We start from the raw sequence: 24,320 nt of genomic DNA, 5'->3' as shown, positions 1-24,320 counted from the left end.
CCTGACTGTGAGAGGTTTCCCTGGGTTCTCCTGCTTCCTTTCACAATCCAATAACATGAATGTAAGATTAACAAGTGATTTTAAGCTGAAGATACAAGCTAGTGCTTGGTTCTGTGTTGGCCCACTGATGGACTGGTACCGAAGTTATTCTTTTCACCAATAACAAGTGAGAATGCCTTCAGGACCAGCAAAGGTGAAGAGGACGAAGCTGGAAAGCAAATAAGTGAATGATTGTTCTGCTTGCTAATTCTTTGGGGCAACATCTTTTGTTGTTGATTCTAACTTTCAGATATTAAATGCTTACTATGACTGATCTACAGATAATTTTTTGTGGATCACATCGTTCCTTGAAAATAATCTAGAACATATTGTCAAAACAGAGTGCATTTTATTTAGCTTTTATGCAATGGACCAAGACAAAGCAATGTATTAAGAATTTAATTTTTAGACTGAAATACGAGAACTTTTATTGACATCTATTCTAAGGGTTTTAAATGACAAAATTTTGTGGCTCATGCAGTCCTCTAGAAAAGGATAAAATAAAATGAAAACAACCAGGCAACCGCAGAAATACGCTAACGTTCTTGAGAAATTACTTTAGAGGTGATTTTGTGACACTGTCATTGTTTAATGACCTTATTACTGGGTACATTTGCATCTATAGCTGCCTATTTAAATATGCAAAGTGCAATCGAGATGATGTGTTTTCACCGAGAACGTTTAGGATGGTGGAGGAAGCATCAGTGTCACACAATAGTAGCAGTAAGTGTCAGCAGCAAATATTACGCCTGTGAAATAATCTGACAGTGGGATGATGTATCGACACCACTGCAAACATGTGTTTCCAATATATGGCCTGAACAAATGATGGTAAGCGGTGTGTGTGTGTGTGTGTGCACATGCGCGGGTGTGTGTGTGTGTAGTAGGAGTAAGTCGACAAAAATGTGACACACACATAGAGACACCCTGCATCTCACCTCTTCATCCACCCTAAACAAGAATGACATGAAAATACAGTCAAGTGTTTTTGCAACTGGAGCTTGAAATTGCTTTTCCTTCCTGCTGTTGATTGCACTTCAAACTCAATGAAACAAGAGCTGAGGCACCACATCTTATTCTGGGTACTTATACTTGAATTTAATTTGAATCACATGAGGTACATTCACACCAGTTTAAAAATATATACATTCATTATTATATATATACATTATATTTTACTCGTGCAAAGCCCATTTCATTGTGCTTCTAAAATCCCTGATGGAAAGTTCTCTGCTTTCAGCAGCTTTCTGTGAATGACTCTGTATGCAAAGTCTTGTAAAAGTGTTGAAAATCCTGTGAAGGTTTTTTTTTTTTTTTCTCACATCACACAGATTAAAATATGGAAATTTAAGTGGCTGAGAGGGAAAATGATAAAAAAAGTTTTCTCTTGTGTTTTTGTTTTATTTTTTATTGTTGTGGGCTTTTTTATTTACCTCCTTCCGTTAAATCTATCAACCGCCACCTTTTGGTGCAATGACAGCTTCATGTTCATCTGTATCACATTCTTACAAACAGAAACTAAAATTCTTACCGATTTTTCTTTGCAAAAAAGAAAATGGAAATACTTCTGCAAGTCCTTTGCAACCTCTTTCAGGTTTTCCTCCAGAGTCCCCCTTCTCTAGCCTCTCCACCCTTGCTGAAGAACAGGATCAATAAAGCATGACACTATCACCACCATGTTACACCATGTTTGTGGTTTTAGTTTTTCTCCGCATTTTGCATGTAGCGCAAACAGTTCAATTTTGATTCCATCTGACCGCAGCACCTTGTTGCACATGCTTGCTGTTCTCCTGGCTTGTGGCAAACTTCAACCAGGACTTTTAATGGTTTTCTTCTTGCCACTCTCCCATAAAGGTTAAATGTGTGGAGTGCACAACTAAAATATGTCCTGTCAATAGATTCTCCCAAATGAGCTGGCACCTTCTGTGATAAATGTTCCATTTTCCTGGATCAGTGGTCTTCTTTAACCATGTGTAGTATCTGGGGGTTTTTTTCTCCATCTTTGTTTTGTTTAGGAAAACACAATTGGTAGTGGAAGTAGGTCTTTAGGGCTGACAGGAGTTCAATCTCACACTTGTTCATTCCCCAAGTCATCAGGCCGGCTGCCGGCTGACAGAAAGGATTGAGTGGCCTTCCTGGATCAAGATCACTGTCCCACTCTGTATAGCCTTCAGCCTCATTCACTTACTGTCACACCTTTTGATTTTGCCTTACAGAACAGCACACAGTTGGAGGAAAATCTGGGCACAGTGGCTCTGTATTTAGGTAAAGCATGAGGGTGCATTTTTCAACCCTCGCTGCATCAAACATATGCCTCCCAGATGTTGCGTGAGGAGCAGGCAGTGAAAAACTCATAAAAATGATTGCTTGGAGTTATGAACCCGTGTAAAAATTATTGTAATTAATATAAAGGAATATTCTTATTTAGTAACATGGTGACATTTCACATATATGCCTTTGCGTTGATTGGAAATGTAGTCTAAAAATACACAGAAGACTGCTCTGACATCTAGTGGTGAAAAGCTCACAGTGCAGTTTACTTCAGCCGAAAGTAACGACCTCTAGGGGGCGCCGATTGACAAAAAAGATATGCTTGAAGCCAAGTCTCAAAGTCCAAAGAGCAGAATAGCTGATTACCCTGGGGACAAACACACACCTTCACATGCAAAACAACACAGATTACTGAGAGACGCATGTTGAACACGTCGCCCTCACATGCAGTTCTAGTTCTGAACAAATCATCTTTGTCCAGTTTCAAACACTCCATAGAGCTATTATTAAGGTTGTCAGTGAGTCCTGAGATCATAATAAATGATCATATCATTTATTATCGTTTCAGTCTCTGCTTTAATTAATGCTATTTAAATTTGGAATAAAAGGACAAAATGAATTCCTACTATTCAATGACAACAGAAAAGGCTTTTGTCACGTTCTACAGCTGCTTTCAGTGATTTCGCAAATCTCAGGTGAAACTCCAACCGGTTACAATGTATTTATTGTGAAAGACTGAGGTCAGAAGCTGTAACACATGAGTGTGTGTGTGTGTGTGTGTGTGTGTGTGTCAGAGCGTGGGTGGATAAATGAGGTGACTAACAGGACAGGTGACTTACAGGATATAGTCACAGAGGTGTGTCAGTGTCCTATTTAATGCCTCTCTGGCAACTTCCTCCACTCCTGCAGCAGAAAAATAGAACCAAAGTCCATCTTTGCATAAACATGCTTTGATCAAGCTTCTATTGTGTTGGATGAGGAACTGAAGCTACGGGCTTCATATGACAATTAGAAAAAACAGTTTCTTTTTCAGTCTATAGCAAAGGGATCAGATGCATATGCAGGTCTTCATCTACCTGTCTCAGTTTAGCAGACATCTTTGACAGACAGGTTGATGGTGAGCCGGATGGATGGCATAGAGGAAGCTGATAGTTAACTGACTGATGTGTGACAGCAGAGTCGAGTGGCTGCTTTTGGCGTCAAACTGGTTTGGGAGGAGGCCGAGGAGCAACTGTATCTGTTTGTTTTGAGGAAAGAAAAGTGCAGCGTGACACGCTTCTCTTTGTGACTTCAACAGACAAGCTGTTCTAAAGTGGCGACGTCTACTGCATCCCTCATTATCCTGCTGATTATGTTATCTGAACAGTAGCTGGGCAATAATGCAAGAGACTAAGAGTGTCGCTAGTGTTTCTTTTTTTTTCTTCTTCTTTTTAACAAACTCCAAAGAATAAATAGACTCAGCTTTTGTTTCTTTTTCTCTCTTGTTTTTGGATGTGGGACTATAGTGAGAGATGAACAGTGAAGGCTCTGTGCCTGGCTTGCCCCCAGTAGCATCAACTGCACTAAGGATACAGATCCTCCTCACTCTCCTCGACTGTCAAACTCTAACCAACACTATCTTTGTCTGTATGAAATAACAGAGTCAGTATGTGTTTGCACGGAGAGAGTTCTTGAAAATGTGAAAAAGGAACTGTAAAGGGATGTTTAATATAAATCCAGATTATTTGGCTGAAGCTAATACTTCCATAACACTCCTCTGCTGTTTGTTTCATTGAAGTAGGATGATATTATATGACAGGAATTGTTTACTGCATGATGCCCTAGTAAAGCATTTGCCAGTGTGGCATACACAATTTAATCACCAGGGAGATATTTCTGGAGATATTGAAAGGTTCTGTTCGATTTTCTGGTCTTCCACATTTTAATATGTTTATTCAGGAATTAGAACCACATTTCCCAACCTTAAACTTGGTCTTGATTGACTTGATTGAGGTTTTCTTTTTCTTTTTTATCTTTTAAGTTTGTCTTGAAGTGATAACTGGTTGATTAAAGGTTTTGCTTTTTTGTCTGGCACAAACATTGAAGTGCAGTGTTTAAAGGAAAACTCTGAATGACAAAAAGATTTGGAGCACAGATAGCCTGCAGGAATAAAAGAGAAGAACAAGTCAAATGGGAATGATCAACCACTCTGATTTACACGTATGTATGCTTTCTGCTCTGAAGGTTACCTTTCTATATGATTGATGGCTGCCAGCTAAAATCTATTTTTGCTCATCTCATTCATGGAAAGCCCTTTCACCTCTCTTTCTGAAAAAAAAAATGTTCGTCAAACTTTCACCATTTGGTCGCTCAGGGAAGAGCAATACTTGTAATGAAATCATTGTCTCTGAAATGCAAATTATTTCCTGGAGCAGAATATGAGTTTTTTTATATATATATTTTTTTATCTCAGATTAAATTACCTGACAGGTTATTGCTGCGAGAAAAACTGTTTTACAGAGAACACAGATGAAGGAAGACATCCAGCGCGTCTTAACAGCTCAACTTCAGCTTCTCTGATCCACTACTTTGCATCTCCAGCATATTAATGAGCGGAGCTTTTATATTTATTTTATTCAAATGCTTGTCATCCATCTGTGATTGTTTTTAATCCAGTCTGAAGGACTACCCTGAAGAGTTTGACTTTGAGTTTTATTTTGGGCAGTGTTTTGTTTTTTCTTTATCTCATCTATTTTTCTACCTTCCTATCAGACCCCAAAAAAAATCCAAAAGATTTTTTTAAAAAAATCTTAAAATCCAGTTTACAATCCATTGTCTAAAATCAATCAATATTTTGTTGATTTTCTTTACCCATTTCATCCAAGAAAAAAACAATGTTGAAAGGCAGTCTTTCAAAAAACAACAACTTTAATACACTATTTTAACTCATTTGCATTTGAGTTACCTTTATTTCCAGCTGAAAACTACAAAGATAAAACTTAGAATTACTAAGAATACAATTTTAGTCTAGTCCAAAAACCCAATTTATTTCAGTCTACGCTTCTAAAAACTTTGGATTATTCTTTCTTATTTTTATTTTGTGTAATTATGCAGTGATTGTGTCAGGTTCTTAATTGGCAGTACATTTCCCTTCAAGATTAGCATTTTTCATTTTGACATAAATAACTTTTGGGTTCGGCTTCTGTGTTACTTGACTGAGTGAGGCGAATTCCTGAAGGACTCTGATATTCTCTATTGTTGCAACTGCTTTGCATGTATAATATACTCTATTTCTGCCATGGATTCGAAATGCAGATTGCGCTAAACGTGTGGAGATGCAAACACAGCAATCAATTCCACCAGATGGGACCAAGTTTTAAGTCAGGTCATAGTTGAAGCCTCGTCAGCCATAAACACGCCAGCTGCTGGAGTTACTGTGGGGATTTTTAAAAAAATGCTTAATATGTTCACCATTGTTTTAATTAGCAGAAATTTTACATTATGACATGAAGAGGAATTCTTCCAAAGTTCAAAAACCACATCTGACTGGAGGTTACAGCCCAAGTCAGTTTCCTGTGTAATAAAACTATTTATGGCTTCTAGAAGGCAGTAACTTATTTACATATTTTTGTTGACATACCAGTAATCTGTTCAAGTCGGAATAAACTATATTCACAAATAATTGTTTTTTGGGGGGGGTTTTGGCAAAGTTTCTTACTTTATGCCAGTTTTCAGATTAATGTTCTGGTCTGGCTGTGCTAGCTTGGTTTGTCTTTTAAACCAAGGCAGACGGCTGAGCCTGGTTCTCCTGGAGGTTTCTTCCTGTTAAAGGGGAGTTTTTTTCCTCTCCACTGTTGCCACATGCATGCTGGGTATATGAGGTGACTGTAAAGATAATGACACAAAGGATACATTTTTCACTGTCGCTACATCTTCATCCAGAGTGAATACTGCAACTCAATGTCTCTGCTTGGTCTCCTTAGGAAGCCCTTCAAACTAATTATGGCAATAAATTGAATTTAATGCAGCGTTTGATAACTTGAATAAATTGTAACGTGCCTTCAGATGACATGTGTTGGGAACATAAAGTGAATTGAATTGAATAGCAAAATGTTCTGGCATTTCTCTTATTATCAGCTGTTTTCCTTTCAGACTGACGAAGCTGCACTGAATATTTCCTGCTATAGTTTTTCTTGTACAATAAAACGGTTGCATCTTAAACCACAAAACTCAGAGGAGCAGATAATTTTTATTTAGATTGTACATTTCAAAATGTACAAGGCAAAGCAAAAATAAGCTTCGCCCCTGTAGATTCTCGCAAACCAAGACCGCGTTATGTAAATAAGTGACCAGCCATGAGAGTTTGTTAATCACATGTCAAGCTGGAGCCCCTGCAGGGAGTTGGCACTGGTGGAAATGGCCTTGTGTGCATGACGTGTCCTTCCTATTTCTGGGTGTTTTGTCATTCTGCGGGGTGAACAAAACACCTGAGGTGTTATGTTAAAGCTGGGTGCTAAACTCCCTCTCAGGATCGCGAGGAAAGGTTATATGAATGATGAAAGAGTCTGGGGGCTTTTACTCATCATTGACGGTGACATTTCTGACAGGAATGTTCAAGAGGATTTTAATTGATAGTAAAAACAGAAGCTTCTTCTTGATAGCTGCATAAAGCTGATGTAAAATGTTCCGTTTTTAATGCCGTCAGAGGATTTTTCTACCGCCTCGGTGGGTTTTGTTACCAATGCCGTTGCGCTGGCTCTGAACCAGTTTGGGGACATGAAGAGCCCAGCAAATTATTTCCGCACCAGTCTGTGTGCCATGCTGGGAACTTGGGCCGGCTACAATACCGACACCTTCCCGCTTTTTCGTTTGGGGCATTTGATCACGTTTACAGGCTGGGCTCTCCGCTAAAACTTTCACAAGAAAAAGGCTTGATTCGTCTCATTACTTCTGCAAGACAAAAGACAGGAAGTGCACACGTATAAAAATGAGAAGAGGAGGAGATTTAAGTATAAATCTTTATTTAATTTTGTGGTGCATGAAATGTGAAGGAGAGCGCTGCTCCATTGTTTGTGTTAGTTCAGAAAATGAGTTTTCTGTGCACACATACATGGTGTAACATGCAAACAGTGATTAAAAAGACAAAGTGAAAAGGAAATTGCAATAACCCTTTAGTATAACATTAGGAATAAAGTGACAAATTCATAAAATGTTGTTTATTGTTCTTCTACTATTAGATCAGAAGTATGTATTTTTGCATGCTTTCTGTTAAATTGCTTCTATTGATCACATTTTGCGCAACACAGTGTGTCATGATATTATAACATCTCCAACAAAACATACAATATTCAAAACTACTAAATAATTGTGCTCTTGTTTTTAAAACCTCCTTCCCCTCCTGGTTTTATAATAAAATAGGATCAGAGTGCACATTTAAACCTGAACCGTTTCTCTTTTCAAATCCTAACATGAGCTATCCTTGCTCGTCTTCAACCAACACCGCTTGAACATAATTCATGCAGTGAGAGAAGGGTGAGAAAAGGTCATTACATTTTGCATTTAGTTGAATAAGTATGCGCCTAACAGATTCAAGGACACGCTCTGCACACAGAGACTCGCAGCCTGGACAAACAATGCGCTGCAGGAAAACATTTTCAGAAGCTAAAGCTTGAACTCTTATGTTGTAGCCCTTACAGAGGCTTGATTCTGACTCCGCCATCCTTCCGTGGTGTTGAAGATCGTTGCAAAAAAACGACTATGCGGCCAGTGCTGCCCTCTGACACGGGTTGGGAGAGACAGACTTCTTCGTATTCATCACAACTGCAAATGAGACAAACAGAAAAATATTCCTGGTGTCAGTCGGGTCTCTCTGAATTATGCAGCTGGCATCAGACCTGCCTAACAAGCGCTGACAAATAAAACAAAACCACATCAGTGTGTTCACTTTGTGCTTTGTGCTCTGGAATAAGGTCAGTGAGCCTCTCAATATTTGAGTGTCTCTCCTGTTATGACTCCGATCGACGCTCAGGCGCTCAGATCTCCAAAAATTGTGCTTTGCAAAGCATGGCATCATCCAAAGTCTTGCCAAAGGACAACAAATAACACAGCTATCCAATGCAACACATTATAAACGTAAAGGCAAGAGAACAACCAAAGCTAAAGAAGATCTTGCATTTGAAATGATGATTCGGTTTCTTCATCTAAATTTTAAGAAAACTTTTGGGGTTAGCTGAGGAGAAAGTGCAATAGAGCAGACAGCAGGGTTTGTGCAAAGAGAACAAAGAGTTGTGTTCCAACTTTGTGCAATGTTATAAGATATCACTAAGTGCTGTCCTATGGGTAGAAAGATGATTGTGCAACACATAGAGCAGATAGTGCAAATAATTTATTCCATGGCTTCTTCAGCTCCATCCACCACACAAAAAAACACGAGGACGAACTGATAAAATATTCGTCTGCTGCTCGTGTGTACTTGTTTGTACATTTTCATTTTAGAATAATAAAAACTCCAGACTGTAAGCTCGAGGGGATGAGAAAGTAATTGGAAACTTAAGAGCGGAGCAAAGCGTAAATATCTTGGGAGAGCTCCTGCTCTCTGGTGAGCTCTACTCGTCACAAGACGAATGTCTAATTATTGCTGCGCTCTGACAGAAGAAGACGCAGCACAAGCTGAGAGAGAAGGAAAACAAAACTGGAGAGACCGAATGGGATAATGACCATATCTGTGTCACGATCCACAATGCTTTAATCTTTCCATTGATCAACAGAGCTGAGGTGCATTATCTGAGTCATAACTTAAACTAAATCTAATCTGCTTCTAGAAATGAAACGCCAGAGTTCATTATATTTTATCACTAAGAGTGTTAGGCTGTGATTTTGTCCTTATTGATAAAGGAGTTAGTTTGAAGCAGACATCAGCAACAAGCTGTTGATGCGGCGCAGTTCAAGAAACATTTTGCTCTCACTGTTTGCTGTGATCATCGGCTCTTAATTCCTCAGCCCATATTTCTAAGTGCTTGTCTGGCAGAGCGCCCTGAGTGGGAGATGAGCTGGTGAGATAGCAGAACTATGAACCTTGGCTGCTTCGGTGCTCTGCAGTTTGTCGCTCTCTGCGCTGCTTTCTCGTGCTAGGCGTGCCTCGGTGCTGCGTTCAGGCTCGGTTCGGTCGCTGGGCTTCCTTTGGGTTCACTGTGTCAAACAGCGTCCTGCAAACATAGCTACAACATGCATCGTTGCACTGGGGAGGAACGAAAAGGCAGAAACATCCTTTGCCCGTGTTTTACATCAGTGTCCAATGAACAAGAATAATAGACTAATAGAATAATACTGTCGAGTTTTCCATCAGAGCTTAACTCCATGCCAACTGAGCTTTCCTCGATGCAATAGAACACTACAGTATTTTTCTTTAGTAGAGTTTATAATAGTGAAACATTTTACAAATAACAGGGGCAAAAACATGAGTTTAGGTTTAAAAACAAACCTTTTATCATGTCAAGAACTTCACATATTACAATAATTACAATGTCTGACTGTGTTAGCAAACATATTTAAGCCCAATTGTATTCATAACCATTGAATACCATTCAACAGTATTGATTCAATGGTTTAGCTTAGTAATTTAGTTTAGCAGATTTAGTTTAACAATGATTTTTATTCAACCAAGAAATGCGTTTTTCATAGCAAATGATAGGGGTCTCTTAAGAGGTAACAAAGGAATATAGAAGGAATCTGTTTTGAAAAAAAGTTGTATTTCTATTTTAGTAAAAATGGCATGTTCAAAATTATTTACATCCTTCTCTGTAGTCATTTTTATCGACTATATCAAACCTTCTTATAGCTACTGAGTAGCTTTTTGGGTCACTGTAACTTATTAATATTACATCCAGTCTGACAAAAACATAGGTAAAATAAAAACATTATTTAAACCTAAATCTGCCAGCAGTACGGACAAGTTTACTACCATGACGGCATTTTGCAGTAATTTCTTTACATGCAAGAAATGATGCAAGAAATAAGACCAGGGCTGGTTACCAGTATCAAGGTTTGTCAAGGTTTTTAAGCAGGTAGAGAACTGCTAAATCTTTCTCTCATGCTATGCTAGAGAAAGTGGATGTGTGTTTTCTTCCAGCTGCATGTAACAGAGAGCCATGTATCGATGACTTTCCACCATCCGCTGCTGTGCACTGCTGTCCAGCTATCTGAAAGAAGGTTTCTACATCTTCTCATTCTTAAAAGAAAGACAAATTCTTCATATGCTTGGAAATATTTCTGTTTGTGTCAGTTGGAATAGCGGGAAATTGAACCTTGAGTGAACCTTCGTTATGTTCAGCTAAGAATGTGCTAAAACAAACAAGCTTTCAGACTACTTTCCTGCTCTACAAGTTCAGTGAACACCACTCACATGAGTGCAAACTGTTGCAAAAATGGAGATCTGCGCAAGCGGCTAAAACAACATGACACGCCCCCTGCAGATCGCTTGCACCTCTGACATGAGACGCTGTGGAGGACAGAAACAGCTGGTTTAAACCAGGCAGCTCTTTTTTAAAAATGTTAACACTGATTTAAATTTACATTTGGCTTGTTGTACGTTTTGTTTTAAATCTTTTTATTATAATACCATGACACTGGGAAGTTTACGGTTCTTATATAAATTTGATCCTTCACAGATAAATAAATTACAAAAACATTAATATACCGTCAATGTTATCAAAACACAGATGCTAAATAAAAACTGTTTAATCTTCAATATTATTAATAAATCTTGAATATCTCAACCATTTCTTGCTAATAGTTTCTTACTGAATGAATATTAAAAACAGTCTGAATTCATCTGGTGCTTCTCTTTGTGCTTGTTTCCCACGATGCCGCTGTCCTCAGTGTTTTTCAGCCGTCTCTCCAGCTGGTCTCTGGCCCCAACAGACAGACACAACATTAGCTGATGGGAAAAATTCCCCTTGTTGTGCCATCCGTGCAATAAGCTACAAACTGGAGTCACGAAGGCTACAGTGCAGGAGGGCAAATGAACGAGGTTAAAGGTGAAGTCTGACAACGGCATATCAGACTTACTCAAGAAGCAGATGACAGACATTAAGGGCCACCAGTAACGGCAGCCTGATAGTGAAATTCCATCATTTCCACTTACATCCATATTTCTAATTAGTGAATGTCATGTTTTAAAAATGCATAGCCCATCTGTGCAGTAGCTCATGTAAAAACAAGCTTTGCTAGCTGCTCTATGGTCAAACTTCCCTCTTCAATGATATTTATATTCCGTTGTGTCGCCACTGCTGGTTAGTCAGTGTGTGTCCTGCTTCGTTCTTCACGGATCCATAATATTCCAGAACTGATTCTCAGAGCTGACTGCGGTCTTGACAGCATATCAACTCCAGGCAGTGTAGAGGTGAGGTAGATTGCATTTTATTTCCTTCTTTGTGCTTTGACCTTCACTGGGAAGTTTCATTTTCATTTCTGGTGTACTGAGAAGGTTTGGTCATTCAGAAGACAGAAACGGCTCATTAGCTCAAAAGGCAGAGCTGTCAAATATAATCCAAAGTAAATTATGGAAATGAGAAACTTTCATTGCTTTAGGCTATAGCAATGAGGGGGTCAACGCGACAGGCACAGGGTAAGAGCCCAAATTCAACAAGAGAGCCGCATGTCTCTACACTGAACTCTCATCCGGCCGGGGCAGCAGCTGAGTGTGCTTCCTCTTCTCCAAGATCCTGTTGAGCTCCTCGGAGAAGCAGTGGGAGAGCGGCGAAGTGTTTTCTGAGTCGCTCTGCCTCAGCAACACGTAGCTGTTCCCGTTCATCCGCCTCAGAACGCTGGGCAGCGTGGCTGACAGCCCATTGGGGAAGTCACACTCTGGAGACGTGTGCTGCGGCGTGGGAGGCAGAGGAGGCGCTGGGGGAGGAGGATCATTACTTGCTAATGTCTGAGCCTCACCAGGAACGATCTGCAAAAAGCCTCCGTCCTGGATGTCTCCGTTATGCAGCTTGGAAACTCCATTACAGACGCCATTGCAGTGGCTAGAGACGGTCTTCAACTCCATGTGGGTGGAGTTCCTGTGCTGCTTTCTGCACCGGCTGCTCCGCTTGCTGCTCGGGTGCGCTGCGGCTGCGGCGCGCAGAGAGTATTTCCCTCTCTGGTCTGGCCGCAAGCAGAAGCCCACGTAAGCAAGCACAACAGTGAGGACCACACAAAGGGCTTCCATGTTCTTGGGGGACAGCAGGAGGAGTGGGTGGAGGAGGCAGGTCCAGGCTGATGTATCAGACTACCCCATCCAGAGACAGAATGAGAAGTTAGAAGATGCTACATTTCATCAGAGTGAAAATTGATAAATGGGGAGAAGGCATTCGCCTGCCTTGAATATCAAACAGATTTCTCTCCGTAGACAGCAAAGATGTGATTAAAGAAGGGAGGAGAGGATTTTACCAACGCTGTGCATATAATCAACTTTCAAAGAGGCCTTCACGCCATCCGATGACAACTGTGCATCTTTTGAGCCTCATATTCTCTATTTTTAATCCTCTGTCTAGATGTTTAAAGCTAACTTTTTAATATAAGCATCAGATAAGACTTCTGCATACCGTATCCTGTGTTCTCACACCCCGTTCTGCCATGCTGGATGTCTTGGATTAAAGAGGATCTGTGAAAGGGCAGAGAAAATAATAATAATAAGCACAATATAAAAATAAAAGGTAGCAGATGGTTTTATTACAACCTTGTGAACAGATTTTTATATGATACACAAAGTTAAAAAAAAGCACATAGTTGTTAAATGAAAAGACATGGATATCAGGACCAGCCTTTGCTGCTTTTACAGCTGCAAGTCTTTCAGAGAATAGATCTCAGTGTTGTGCATTTGGAGACACGATTGTCTTGTCTTTTTTTCTTTGGAAAACAACTTGAGTTCAGTCAAATTGGATTGAGAGTGCATGTGAACAGAAATCTTCCACTGTAGCTCCGACTGTACGTTTAATCTCAAGTCATCGTCAGTCTCCAACAAGTTTCAGAAGTAAGCTTTGACCAGTTTCCCAAATCCTGCTGAAGACAACCATCCCCACAGCATGTTGCTGCCATCTCCATGCGCCACCATAAAAATTGCATGCTCAAGTTTGTTTGATGGAATGTTAGTTTTTATTGATTAGATCATTTCTAAAATCAACTGATCCAACTTGATTTCATTTATGGGCATCAGAAAAAATCAAATTTTTGTACAGGACACTTTTTAGATTTTCATTTCATTCTCCTTCTACTTCCTACTTGTAAATAATCTTGTGTTGGACTGCCACATTGAAAATGTACAGAAAATGTTGAAGGAGAATGAGTTATTTTGCAAGGCACTGCACAGCTTCCTCATTCCCTGAATCAAGTTGTTTCTGCCAATAAAGCTTACATGTGCACACAAATTGGTACGCTCCAAATATGCAGCTGCATGATGTGTTTACGATTACAGCCAGGGTCAAGTTTCTGCCAGCAGTCTGATTACGCAACTGTTCTGGGAGCTGACATTGTCACAGGGCGCAGCGAAACATCAGGTTAGAGATCAGGCCAATGAAGGGTCACCTGATCCAACCGCAAGTTGGCGGATTTCAACACTCACCTTTTCGACTGGGTCATTACGTCCACACACTCGGCTCCGCTCCAGGCACAGTGAGGGTCCCGGGAAAATATGCAGTCATAGCAGGAAGTGTATCTCTCGCAGTTAGACAGAGGCAGCTGAACAACGCCTGATGGGGAGCTAACGTACACACTCGTCTGAGGGGGAAACAATTAGGACTTAAGTATTACGAGATAGTGAGTCATCTTCAACTTTGACTATTTAAGGCGGTGAGACTGGCTACCCGCTCTGTAGATAGTAGAACGTTGGTAACAGGTTCTGGTTCTTCAAACAGCTGCAACTCTTCGATAATGTGCAGCTGACCTTTGATGGCTACCGCTTTGTGCAGCCAACCTTCATCTGGATGGCAAAGATAAAAGATTTGGGATGTTTAGTTAGTTCATTTTCAAAATGTTAGTCAGCTGAGATGATGTGGAAAACTTATGGGTGGCCCTATATAATCATTGAACTTCATACAACATTTTCCTTTTTGAAAATGAGGATGAACAGCGAATGAGACGTAAAGACTCAATATTCAACACTGAAAAACCATTAAAGGAGAAAAGCTTTGGATTTAAGTTTAACAACGTTCACCTCAAAACTATTTTATTTTACAGATTAATTATCCTTAGTGCTTTTACATAGTAAACCCACTGCTGTCATATTCAATAAATTAGAATATACCACAGAATATTCAATGAAGCTTGCTTGTCAGATTAAAAGTACATTTTGAAAACAGAAACTTTTAAGCGGGTATTAAACATACTTTTGACTAAACGCACATTTCTGTTTTTGAAAGTACATATAGTTTTATTGGTTAAATGTAATATTCTATTTTTAAAATTGTTCTCATTACTTTTGAGTGTGAAATCATCACTGTTAAGATAAAAATAGGCTCTTAAACATGCATCTGTGTGTAATTTCAATATATAATGAAATCGCTTAGTAAGTTTCTGAAATGAATTGACTTTTAAGTAATGTTCCAATTTATCAAATGGGTCTGCATTACATTTAAAGAAATGTATTATTATTATTATTATTATTATTATTATTATTATTATTATTATTATTATTATTATTAGCAGGTTCAAAGTGAGTACATCAAGATCTGATGAATAAATAATGAAAAGCTCTTTAATAAGTGGGATTTAACAGATGACTACTGTAACCACTGGCAAAAAATAAAACATGGGATCAGAAGATGTTTTAATTTGCAGCACTGAAAAATCCCAATTACTTTACCATCAGGGCCCTCAATGAACTGAAGCTGACACACAAGGCAGAGAAGATGCAACAGAAAATCTGTTTTCAGGAAATCTATATTTTCTACTTAATCTCAGAAAAAATGATCACTTGTAACAATTTAGTATTTTCATTGTATGTTTTACAAAGACTGTCACACAAAAGGGTGTGTTTTTTTGTTATTTGTGATTTCTGAAACAACTGACTGAACATCCTCCAAAGCGCTGACGTCAGATTTTTGCCAAGGGTTATTCTAGACTGGCGTTCGAAGAGCCTACGCAACGGACATTTTGCAATTCTAAAATGATCTGATTCAACATTCAGAGCAGAAACAGTGCCAGGCTCAAATCCTCCCACCAGCCCTCACTGAAAAAACAATGTTTTTTTTTTTTTTTTTTTAATTTTTAAAAGGACTCTAAACCCTCCGTTACCAGTTTTTATCTAAAAGTCAGCTTGCCGAGAAGCTTTATACACACCTGTGCCCATATATAAAACATGGTACATTTGCTCGTCCACTCCCTGGACCACAGTTGCTGCCATATGTGTGTAGTCTGTCGTCCTCCTGAACAAGAGCGGACGTCTGTCTGCAGGCTGGACCTGATGGGACATGAGAGGATGCCGTCTGACAAAATCCAGGACTTCATCAGGTAGGGACGTGGAGACGTTCATGCCCTTGGCCCTCAGTTTGCCCGTAATACACTGCAGTAAAAGAAAGACCAAAGAGAGACATGGACGGGGGATGAGGACAAAGTAACAAAGTGCTTGGAGAGTGAAAGAGAGAGAGAGAGAGAGAGACAGTGTTGTCCTTATATGTAATAAACCAGTCTTTAAATAGAGGCCGGCTCTGGAGGGTAGAGAGGATGTCAGGAGGATTAGTGAGACGGTCCTCGGGGAGAATTCAGACATCATGAGAAAAATAGAAACCTTTGGAAGACTGTGTCAAGAGAAACTGCAAGTTTTCATTTAGACTTTAATAAGCCTGTGTGAGCTCAGCGTCCGTTTTCCGCTGACACGAGGGCGACTCAGCTCTCACTGCACCTGGATGAGGAGGCAGCATTCTGTTCGCTTTGTTCTGTTCAAATGATGTCAGCCAACTTTTCTAAGAGGCTTTCACGCTCTCACCCCAAAACCTTTGATTATTCCTCTTTTTTCCATTTAATGGGAAAGTTTAATTAAGTCTGAAGAAATGCAGAAATTCACCCACAATAGAAAATGTCTCCTACCACAAAGTCGACCGCTGGCCCCTCTCCCCTTTTGTTAATTGCCATAAAAATGGTTTGAGTCTCTCAAAGCTGATTTTCATTCTTTGCCTGGTTTTCAGTCCATGTTTAGTGCAATGTCTTAATGAATTCATCTTGACTTTAAAATGATCTCATATGCTCTCTAACTACTCCTATTTAATGCAAGTTGAAGATGAGCTTTGTTCTAATTTTAATAAAACTCAAAAGCCATCACTGTCTGTGTAAAAGCTCGTGGATGTGTGCTTACAGTTCCAGGTCGTGGCTCAGGGATTTTTCCAACATATTCCTTCCAGGCGGAGCCGGAATCCTGGCTCTCCATGTAGGGTCCTCGGAAGGCTTCTTGGACTTCAGACAAAGAGAACCGACACACTGCAGACGCCTTCACGTTTTTCCTTTGTACGTCAAGCGACACAGGGAGAAAGACCAGAGCACAAGTCACAAACGATAACACTAGTAAACCAGGAGTTACCATGGCAAGAGAAGCAGAGGTGCAGCGGGGCCGCGGCTCGTCAAAGGATAGAGAGAGACAAACAGGAGGAGGATAAGGAGGAAGAGGGTGAGTGGTGACAGAGATGAAGCTCATTAGATCATAAAGGTCTGAGAACGGGAATCAACAACAATGTTTAGGGGAGGTAAGAGACAGAATTGGAGCTGAAGAGAAAATAACAACATCAAGATGTATGGAGTGTTATTTGTTTACTCTGTCTGCTTTGATATAAAATAGCATTTTCCATTGTTGCTGCCTTAGGGTGAGACACCCTGAGGCAGCAGTAGTGATTCACACAAAAATCTTCAAAGTCAAAAGTTCAGTGCAATTTTGTCTTAGTGATAACTTTGTCAGTATGTGATAACAAAAACTGAGTTCCTGTTTAAGCCCAGAAAACTCCACAAAAATGGACAAAATATGATGAGAAACTAACTGATTTGCAAACCAAAAAGCTCTAACAGCAGTTCTATCAGTTCTGACAGACTGCAGGTTTTGTGGCTAGGTGCAAAACATCTGGAGCTCCTCCATAGTTACCAGAGGCCTCATTGCTGCATCTCTGATTATTGCTCTCCTTTCCCAGCTTCTCAGTTCATGTGTATAACTGAGCCTTGGTAGCTTTGCAGTTTTGCCATGCTGTTTAAGGTGCATGAAAACCTTTGAAGGCAGCGTATGTGCTTTAACTATCAAAGAGTTTCGGACAAGGAGAAGCCCTCTTTACATGCCTCCTCTTTGAGTGATAGCAAAGAGATGTAAACAGAAATTTACTGCAGACTTAGTTATCTTAAACAATTCAAGCGGTGGCCACAGTTAGCCTCCATATATTAATTTCTGTGCTAAAACTTACTAAATAAAAAGAATCTCCTTGTATTTTTGTTCAATGTGAGCCACATAAATCTGTCGTTTTTCAACATTCAAAAGCAACTAAAAATCTGTGCAACCTTTTCCTAAACATCTGTAAACATTCAGCTCATCAATCCACTTGGACCTAACGCCCTCTGGACTTAGTTTCTCTGCCCTCTTTCTATCTCATCCCCTCCTGAGATCTTCGGAGGCTTCAATGTATTGGCTGTTGCTTCTCAATTGAGTCTCACTCGTCCGCTTCCGCTATCTCAATCCCCCATCCATCCCACTCCACAACCCGAACAGAGAATTTTTTTTTTCTACTCACCACTCCAAACCGAAGATGCCGTAAAACAGAGTGTCCTGTGGGGTGAGGCCATGCATTACGAAGATGCTGCGCAGCATGTTAAAGTGGAAGTCGTACTCGGGCAGAGAGCAAGTCAGTCTTGTCTTTAGGAAGGACGTCCATCGCTTCTGGAGAGTCAAATGGCCTCCCCGGTCTCCCTGAGGGACAAAAAGGAGGAGCATATGAGGAGAAGAGAGTCATGTAAGGCGAGGACTACAAAACAGCCAATGTGTCAGGAAGACATTTATAACTGATGAGGGTAGGTGTGAGGTGCCATGCTTTATATCGGTAACACCTCTAGAAATCCAGAACTGAGGGCGCACAAAAAAAAATAGGGTTATGACCCCCTTGTGGAATTTCATTCCCTGGTATCAGATCAATAATAAATGTCAAAGCCACACACACAACTGTTACAGACGTCCTTTTATGATAACAATCTTTAAAAAATGTTCTTTTGAGCTGAGGTTTTTGATTCTGCACAAGAAATCCTAGTGCATTTCTATTATAATAAAACAGATTGATTAATATACCTCCAAAAACAGCCCCAGTGAGCTCCCTTCATTAAAGACGAACAACGGGGTTATAAAAGGGAACAGATGGCTACTGCCAATCAGGGCAGTGGCGAATGTTAATCCTTCACATTTTAAAAAGAAAGATGCTAAACAGCCTGTCTCACCTGCATTCATCCTCTCCAAACCTCACTGGCTCTGCAACTAATTCATCACCAACCCAGTCCCAGTCCGCTCCTGTAATTATGCCGCGCTCCTTGACTCTAAATGCGTCTCCCATCCCGCCCCTCGTTTGTTACATCAGCTAAAAACGTCACACATTTACCCTGATGAATACAGAAGACCTTGCACTCACCTTACAAATTCGGGCCACACGAGCAACCCTGCTGTGGCTGTAGGTTGTAGATTGTTCATGGCTCTTTTCAGTGAAGAAGAAGTAGATTTTGTCGTCGTCTCCATTGCTGCTGTCCAAACTCTCCCTGACAAGAGCTGAACCCACAAAGTCCGCCTCTGCAAGGAAGAAGCGATTGATTGACTGAAGTTTTCATACCTCTTAAACTTTTTCCCATTTTGTTTGTCATTTTACGGCAAGAAAATTTATGGTATGTTATTAGATTTTTATATGAGACTAAATAATCCTTTCTTTTTTGCAAGAGTGTCAAAAATAAATCCATGTTTGCAGTGTCCTTAGTTTGACAAGAGGTGTGTAGGGGAGACAGCAAATATGTAGAAATGTTTATGGTCAGATAAGATCAGTGCTGAACATACCATGCACTATGAATCAAGGAGGTGGGAGCATCGTGATAAGAGGATGCTTTTCTTCACTGATATGATGTATTGAACTTAATACAATCCTTGTAGAAAATGCATCACAGGCTGGAAAAGGCTTGAGAATCAAAGCAACCTTAAACATCTGAAACTAAAATATCATTTTGATTTAGTTAAACTGGCTCATGTACTCAAGATTTAAATCCTACAAGGAATCCTTGGGAAAATCTAAAAATAGCTTTTCACAGATGTTCTCTATTCCATCCGATTAGATTTATTTTATGAAGTTAAGAGAGGAAAATCATGAGTCTGGAGATGTGAAAAATCCCGCCACCCCCAAGTACATACAGATGCAATTGCCAAAAAAATTGGTTCTACAACACAATCCCCTTCCCGATTATGAAGTATTTTGGATTATCACATAAAATTCCAGTAAAAATATGTAAGTTTATTGCTTTATTGTTTTAATGCAAATAAGTTTGCAAGCTGCTGTACTGACTACAAACATTTTTTGCCTATTTTGGTGTATGGAGTTGCTTAACATATTTGTATTTGTGTCCCATTTAGATGTAATAAAATTAAAATACTCAATTTGCTGCATCAACTTATTAATCAATCTAACTGCATGCTCTCTCTCATTAAGACCAAAAACACTACATTGTTAAACAAATTGCTAGGGGCCATCCAGATGTCAAAACACTTTAAAATAAAATTGTGGTGCACTTGCACAATCTTGCCATCCAAATGTGATCAAATGCGTCTATTTCAGGAAATGATCTCACCGTTCAGCCAGCGTGTGGGAGCATTCTCTGTCTTCAGAGCGGGAGATGGAGCGTTTCGGCGAATATCTGGAAAGCTCCAGAAGTCGTACCGGGATGCTGTGTATATCTGCTGGTCTGAAGCAAAAACAAGGTTTTGCGTCATCCAAATCTGAAGACAAATTCTTCATGAAATTGAAATGTTTCATGTGGCTCACCTAAAATGAGGGCAGTGTAACCTGTCATTGGCCCATAAGGACACTTATCTTTGCCTTCTTCAGGCTGAGAGGACATAACAAACTTCTTTTCATCCTAAAGGGAAAAACAAAAAAAACTTTTATTTTGAAACCAAAAACATTAGCTTTTAAAAAACATAAATAATTAAATAAAAAATACTCAAAAACCCATTTTTGTAGCTAAAACTTAAAATGAAATATGACATAAATGTGGTGGATTGTTGAAGAAAGAAAATGTATTCATGGACATACAATGTATGCACAGAGGGGCATGTAGGCGTGAGTCCCACACATGTACAGGTGCGTAGAGTTAAACCTCTGCAGGAGGCGGATGTGATTAAAACACTCTGTCTGAAAGAGGAGGAGAAAAAACACACTTAATTAAAATAAAAGGAACAAGCAACAACGTGTGCATTCACATATCAGATGTAACATAAAAGCATTTTACATTAACAAAATTTATATTATGTGTGCTGGTTTGTTAGAGAATGAATTACACTAAATATAAATTTACTCTTTGATTCAAATGCTTAATTGGAAGAAAAGTTCTTTAATTTAATTTAATTAGTTTATTTGGTAGGGACAGACATACAGCAACATAGACAAACTGAAAGAAAACAGCTTTCCCATGTTTACGTCATAGTGCAACAGCAAAAGCTAATTCGCAGCACTTGTCCCTACATGGGCTTTTAAAAAATACCTCTAAAAGTAATAATCAAATAAACAGTAAAATATAAAACATCAAAACTTTGTTCCTAATTATATTTCATCCCTTTGCTCAAGGCTGAAACTGCTGAATGGATGAAGCTTAGAGAGTGCTGAACATTTTGACACATAAAACCGGGATATGGTGATGAAGTGCTTTAAACATTTTGAAAGTAAAAGTGGAGCAATAGCCTTATTCCCCAGAAGAATTAAGGATTTCGCCAGCATTTTAATTAAGAGAGAGGCAGAGAGATGTAGTTTTTTTATCATTATAGTAAAAAGAATTAAAAAAATTAAAAGGAATGACAGAGTTAAAATAAGAACAAAGTGCCAACCTTATTGTCTTTTCCCTTGAGCACACACTGAAGCTTTTGCTCAGTGGAGGCCTCCCACTCGATCTACACCAGACCAAGGAACATAAAGCAAGACAGAAAAAAAACCACATCATTGAACACTTGAGGATATTGAAGAAATTACCACACAATTGATGGGAAATAGATTTTCCTTTTGTCACCCTGGCATCTAAAATGACTACTGTTGAGTAACCAAACCTGTTTTTATGTTATGTAACAGATATTTAGCTAAGGCCACAAAGGAGATGGAGGCACAGGAGTGCTTGCAATGCAGTGCTACACACACGCCCACACACACATAAAAACAGGTAAAACATAAAGCAGAAAAGATGGAAGACAACACTTGCTAATTGGAGTCAAATTGTTTTGTGGAAGAATCCAAGACAAAGTCATAAAATAACTTCAAGTATTAGTTTTTTTAGGCTGGCATATAAAACAGTTCATACTAGTGGCTCTGGCCCAATAAAATATTAAGAAACACTTATCTTATAAAGCCTAGAGGCTTTTCTTGGCTTGATATTAAAAGTACAACTCAAATTTGTAGCATTTCATATAGCCCGAGGTAGCCGAGTAAAACATTCAACACATAAATGGCAAGAAGTGTAATGTTCATCAGTTTAATTGCTCTTTTTATTATGAGTTTCCTCAAGGAATATCAAAGCCATAACAAGTCCTAGATATGTTTACAACAGCTTGACTATGAGAGTGTTTCAGTCAATTCTCCACATAAATACACCAAAGGACCAACAGAATTAAACATTAGGTATTGGGTTTTTACATATATTTATTTATCTGGTAAGACTGCATTGAGATTTATGTACAAATTAAATTTACAAAAAATAACTATTTGTTAATACCTGAGGTCGGCGTTGGTGCAAATTAAAATGTTTTTCTCAAATGTATGCAGCAATCAAAGTGGCTGCAGCATAATAGTGGTTTGCTTTGCCTCAACCTCAAAAGGAAACATTTTGGATGTTTTCTTTCATAAGTTTCCTGCGCTGAGGGAGCATAAATGAAACCAGTACAAACTGTAAAACAAAATACATGGCATGCGAGCACAAAACATGCAGCAACACAACAAATAAACAAACTCACAGAGAGAGCGGAGCTGGCCGAGATGTCAGAGGCATTCAGAGCGAATACGGCCCCACGGGCTCCCACGTAAAGCCGCTCACTGTCAGCCTCCAGCAGCATTGTGCTGTAGTTAACTGCAGAAGACTCAAATCGCCTGCAGCCCTTGAGACCTGACAGGAAAAGAAGATGAGAAGAGGACAAGATTTTAATGAAGGTGACTCTGCTTCCGCTGATTCTGCAAATAGGAATAATGTCTGGTAAAGAGCCTAAAGTTACAGTACATCTTTAAGCCACTCTTGCTCAGTCGAAATCAGCAGCATAGAAATATTTACCATTCATGAATGAGCTTCTAAAATTGCAGCAGTGACGCGTTCAAAACCTTTCTATTGTAATTGGAATTCCTCCAATTATTTCTGCGGAACATTTCTGTAAAATAACAATAGGTAGGGTAGAAAAAGCCACTTTTGTACAGCTTCACGCATAAGCACAAACACTTTTCACTGGGGCTATTGATTACACTCTGTCTCTATGGGAACAAATGCAGGTTCAAAAATAACCCAGCCCAGAAGAAAAAGGTATTCTCCATCATTAGATTTTCATCTTCTCAGCTATAATGTACACGGAAAGTTAAAATATTTGTTGAGTGGTGATTAAAGTAAAAAAAACAACAACAAAAAAAAAGTAAAATCTGATAGGGTTCTGCCCACAAACGTGTCATGTAAGACATATTAAACCTAGAGACAGAGAGCTTTCTCAATCAGATCTGACAGGATGAGGATAAAAAAGGCAAAGCAGAATTTAATCTTGGATGATGGATTTCCCACAGCAGGATTTTTGAATGTTGATGCAAAATCACAGAGCAGGTGTTGCTGTTCCTGTCTTCCTTTACAATTTCACATTTTTATTCAGTTATCTGAAGAAAAATACTTGAGTTAAATATATGTGTTTGTTTTTATTTTTCTTTCAAAAAACGTGTTTGAAGCTTCTTTCTTGATGATTTTGAATATGAACCGTCTACATTTTTCTCTTTAGTCCCTTTCTTTCCCATAGTTACAATGTCCCCACCATCTAGAATGTAGTGAAGAGAGCCAAGGGAAGGACCTTGCCGTTAAATGAAGAGGTTATGCGATTAAACAGTGCTGGATAAGAGACGCTGGTTTGTGGCAGGGTGCATTGTCCTGTTGAAAGAGGCCACAGTCATCAATGGTTACCATTTACATGAAAGGATGTAAATGGTTTGCGACAATGCTTTGGTAGGTGCAGCTGTGCAGCTACATACTTCTGAGGTGTATGCGGACACATTGTAGGCGACTCCAAAGTGGGGTGGTTTTCAATGTGCAGGTGTATAAATATGACTTAGTCACGGATTTATAAAATATGAATTAAAAGAAAATAGTGTAATATCATAAGTAGTAAAAAGAGCATTATCCAGTGCTTTACACATGGACAGCTGTTACACAAAATGCCGAAGCAATTTATTCACCATAACTTTAGCACTCCCATGCATCACGCATAGTGCATACTCACTTTTTACCACCGGGTAAGTGGTATGTAGGTGGTAAGTAACATTGACCTTGCAGGACGCAAGGCTGCCCAGCAGAGCCTCACACTGTCTGTGCTGGCTTGTTTTCTTCCTATAGCACATCTTGGAACCATGCATTTCTAGGTAAGTGATTCACTCGGCCATCCACGACATGTGAATAAAATAAAAGAGTGGGCCAGCGCTTTCATGCACTTTCTCTCAGAAACACCAGTTTGATTTAAAGTACATAGTTTGCTTGTTACATTGAACCACCCTGACCAGTCTTCTCTGCCCAAACCCCTGTCACAAAAGTAGTTGCTTGGACTACATTTGAAAGATGCTGCCCAA

The 24,320-nt window shown here is 39.4% G+C and overlaps 1 protein-coding gene across 1 annotated transcript in view; it reads right to left on the bottom strand.

The window, feature by feature from the left end:
* Positions 1-9,765: 9,765 nt before the first annotated feature.
* LOC122843041 (semaphorin-4G-like) overlaps positions 9,766-24,320 on the bottom strand; it is a 28,588-nt gene continuing 14,033 nt past the window's right edge. The window contains exons 3-14 of the mRNA XM_044137480.1: positions 22,472-22,620; positions 21,359-21,421; positions 20,571-20,669; positions 20,301-20,394; positions 20,107-20,220; positions 18,912-19,066; positions 18,030-18,205; positions 16,622-16,766; positions 15,610-15,832; positions 14,136-14,251; positions 13,895-14,049; positions 9,766-12,937 (exon numbers count right to left, since the gene is read on the bottom strand). Coding sequence (XP_043993415.1) covers positions 12,838-12,937; positions 13,895-14,049; positions 14,136-14,251; positions 15,610-15,832; positions 16,622-16,766; positions 18,030-18,205; positions 18,912-19,066; positions 20,107-20,220; positions 20,301-20,394; positions 20,571-20,669; positions 21,359-21,421; positions 22,472-22,620 — 1,589 coding nt within the window. The 3' untranslated portion in view covers positions 9,766-12,837. The remainder of the gene's footprint in view (positions 12,938-13,894; positions 14,050-14,135; positions 14,252-15,609; positions 15,833-16,621; positions 16,767-18,029; positions 18,206-18,911; positions 19,067-20,106; positions 20,221-20,300; positions 20,395-20,570; positions 20,670-21,358; positions 21,422-22,471; positions 22,621-24,320) is intronic.

Source organism: Gambusia affinis, linkage group LG13 (assembly GCF_019740435.1).
Source record: "Gambusia affinis linkage group LG13, SWU_Gaff_1.0, whole genome shotgun sequence".
Lineage (NCBI taxonomy): Eukaryota > Metazoa > Chordata > Actinopteri > Cyprinodontiformes > Poeciliidae > Gambusia > Gambusia affinis.
Note: the sequence above shows the minus strand (reverse complement) of the source record. Positions and strands in the feature narration are given on the sequence as shown.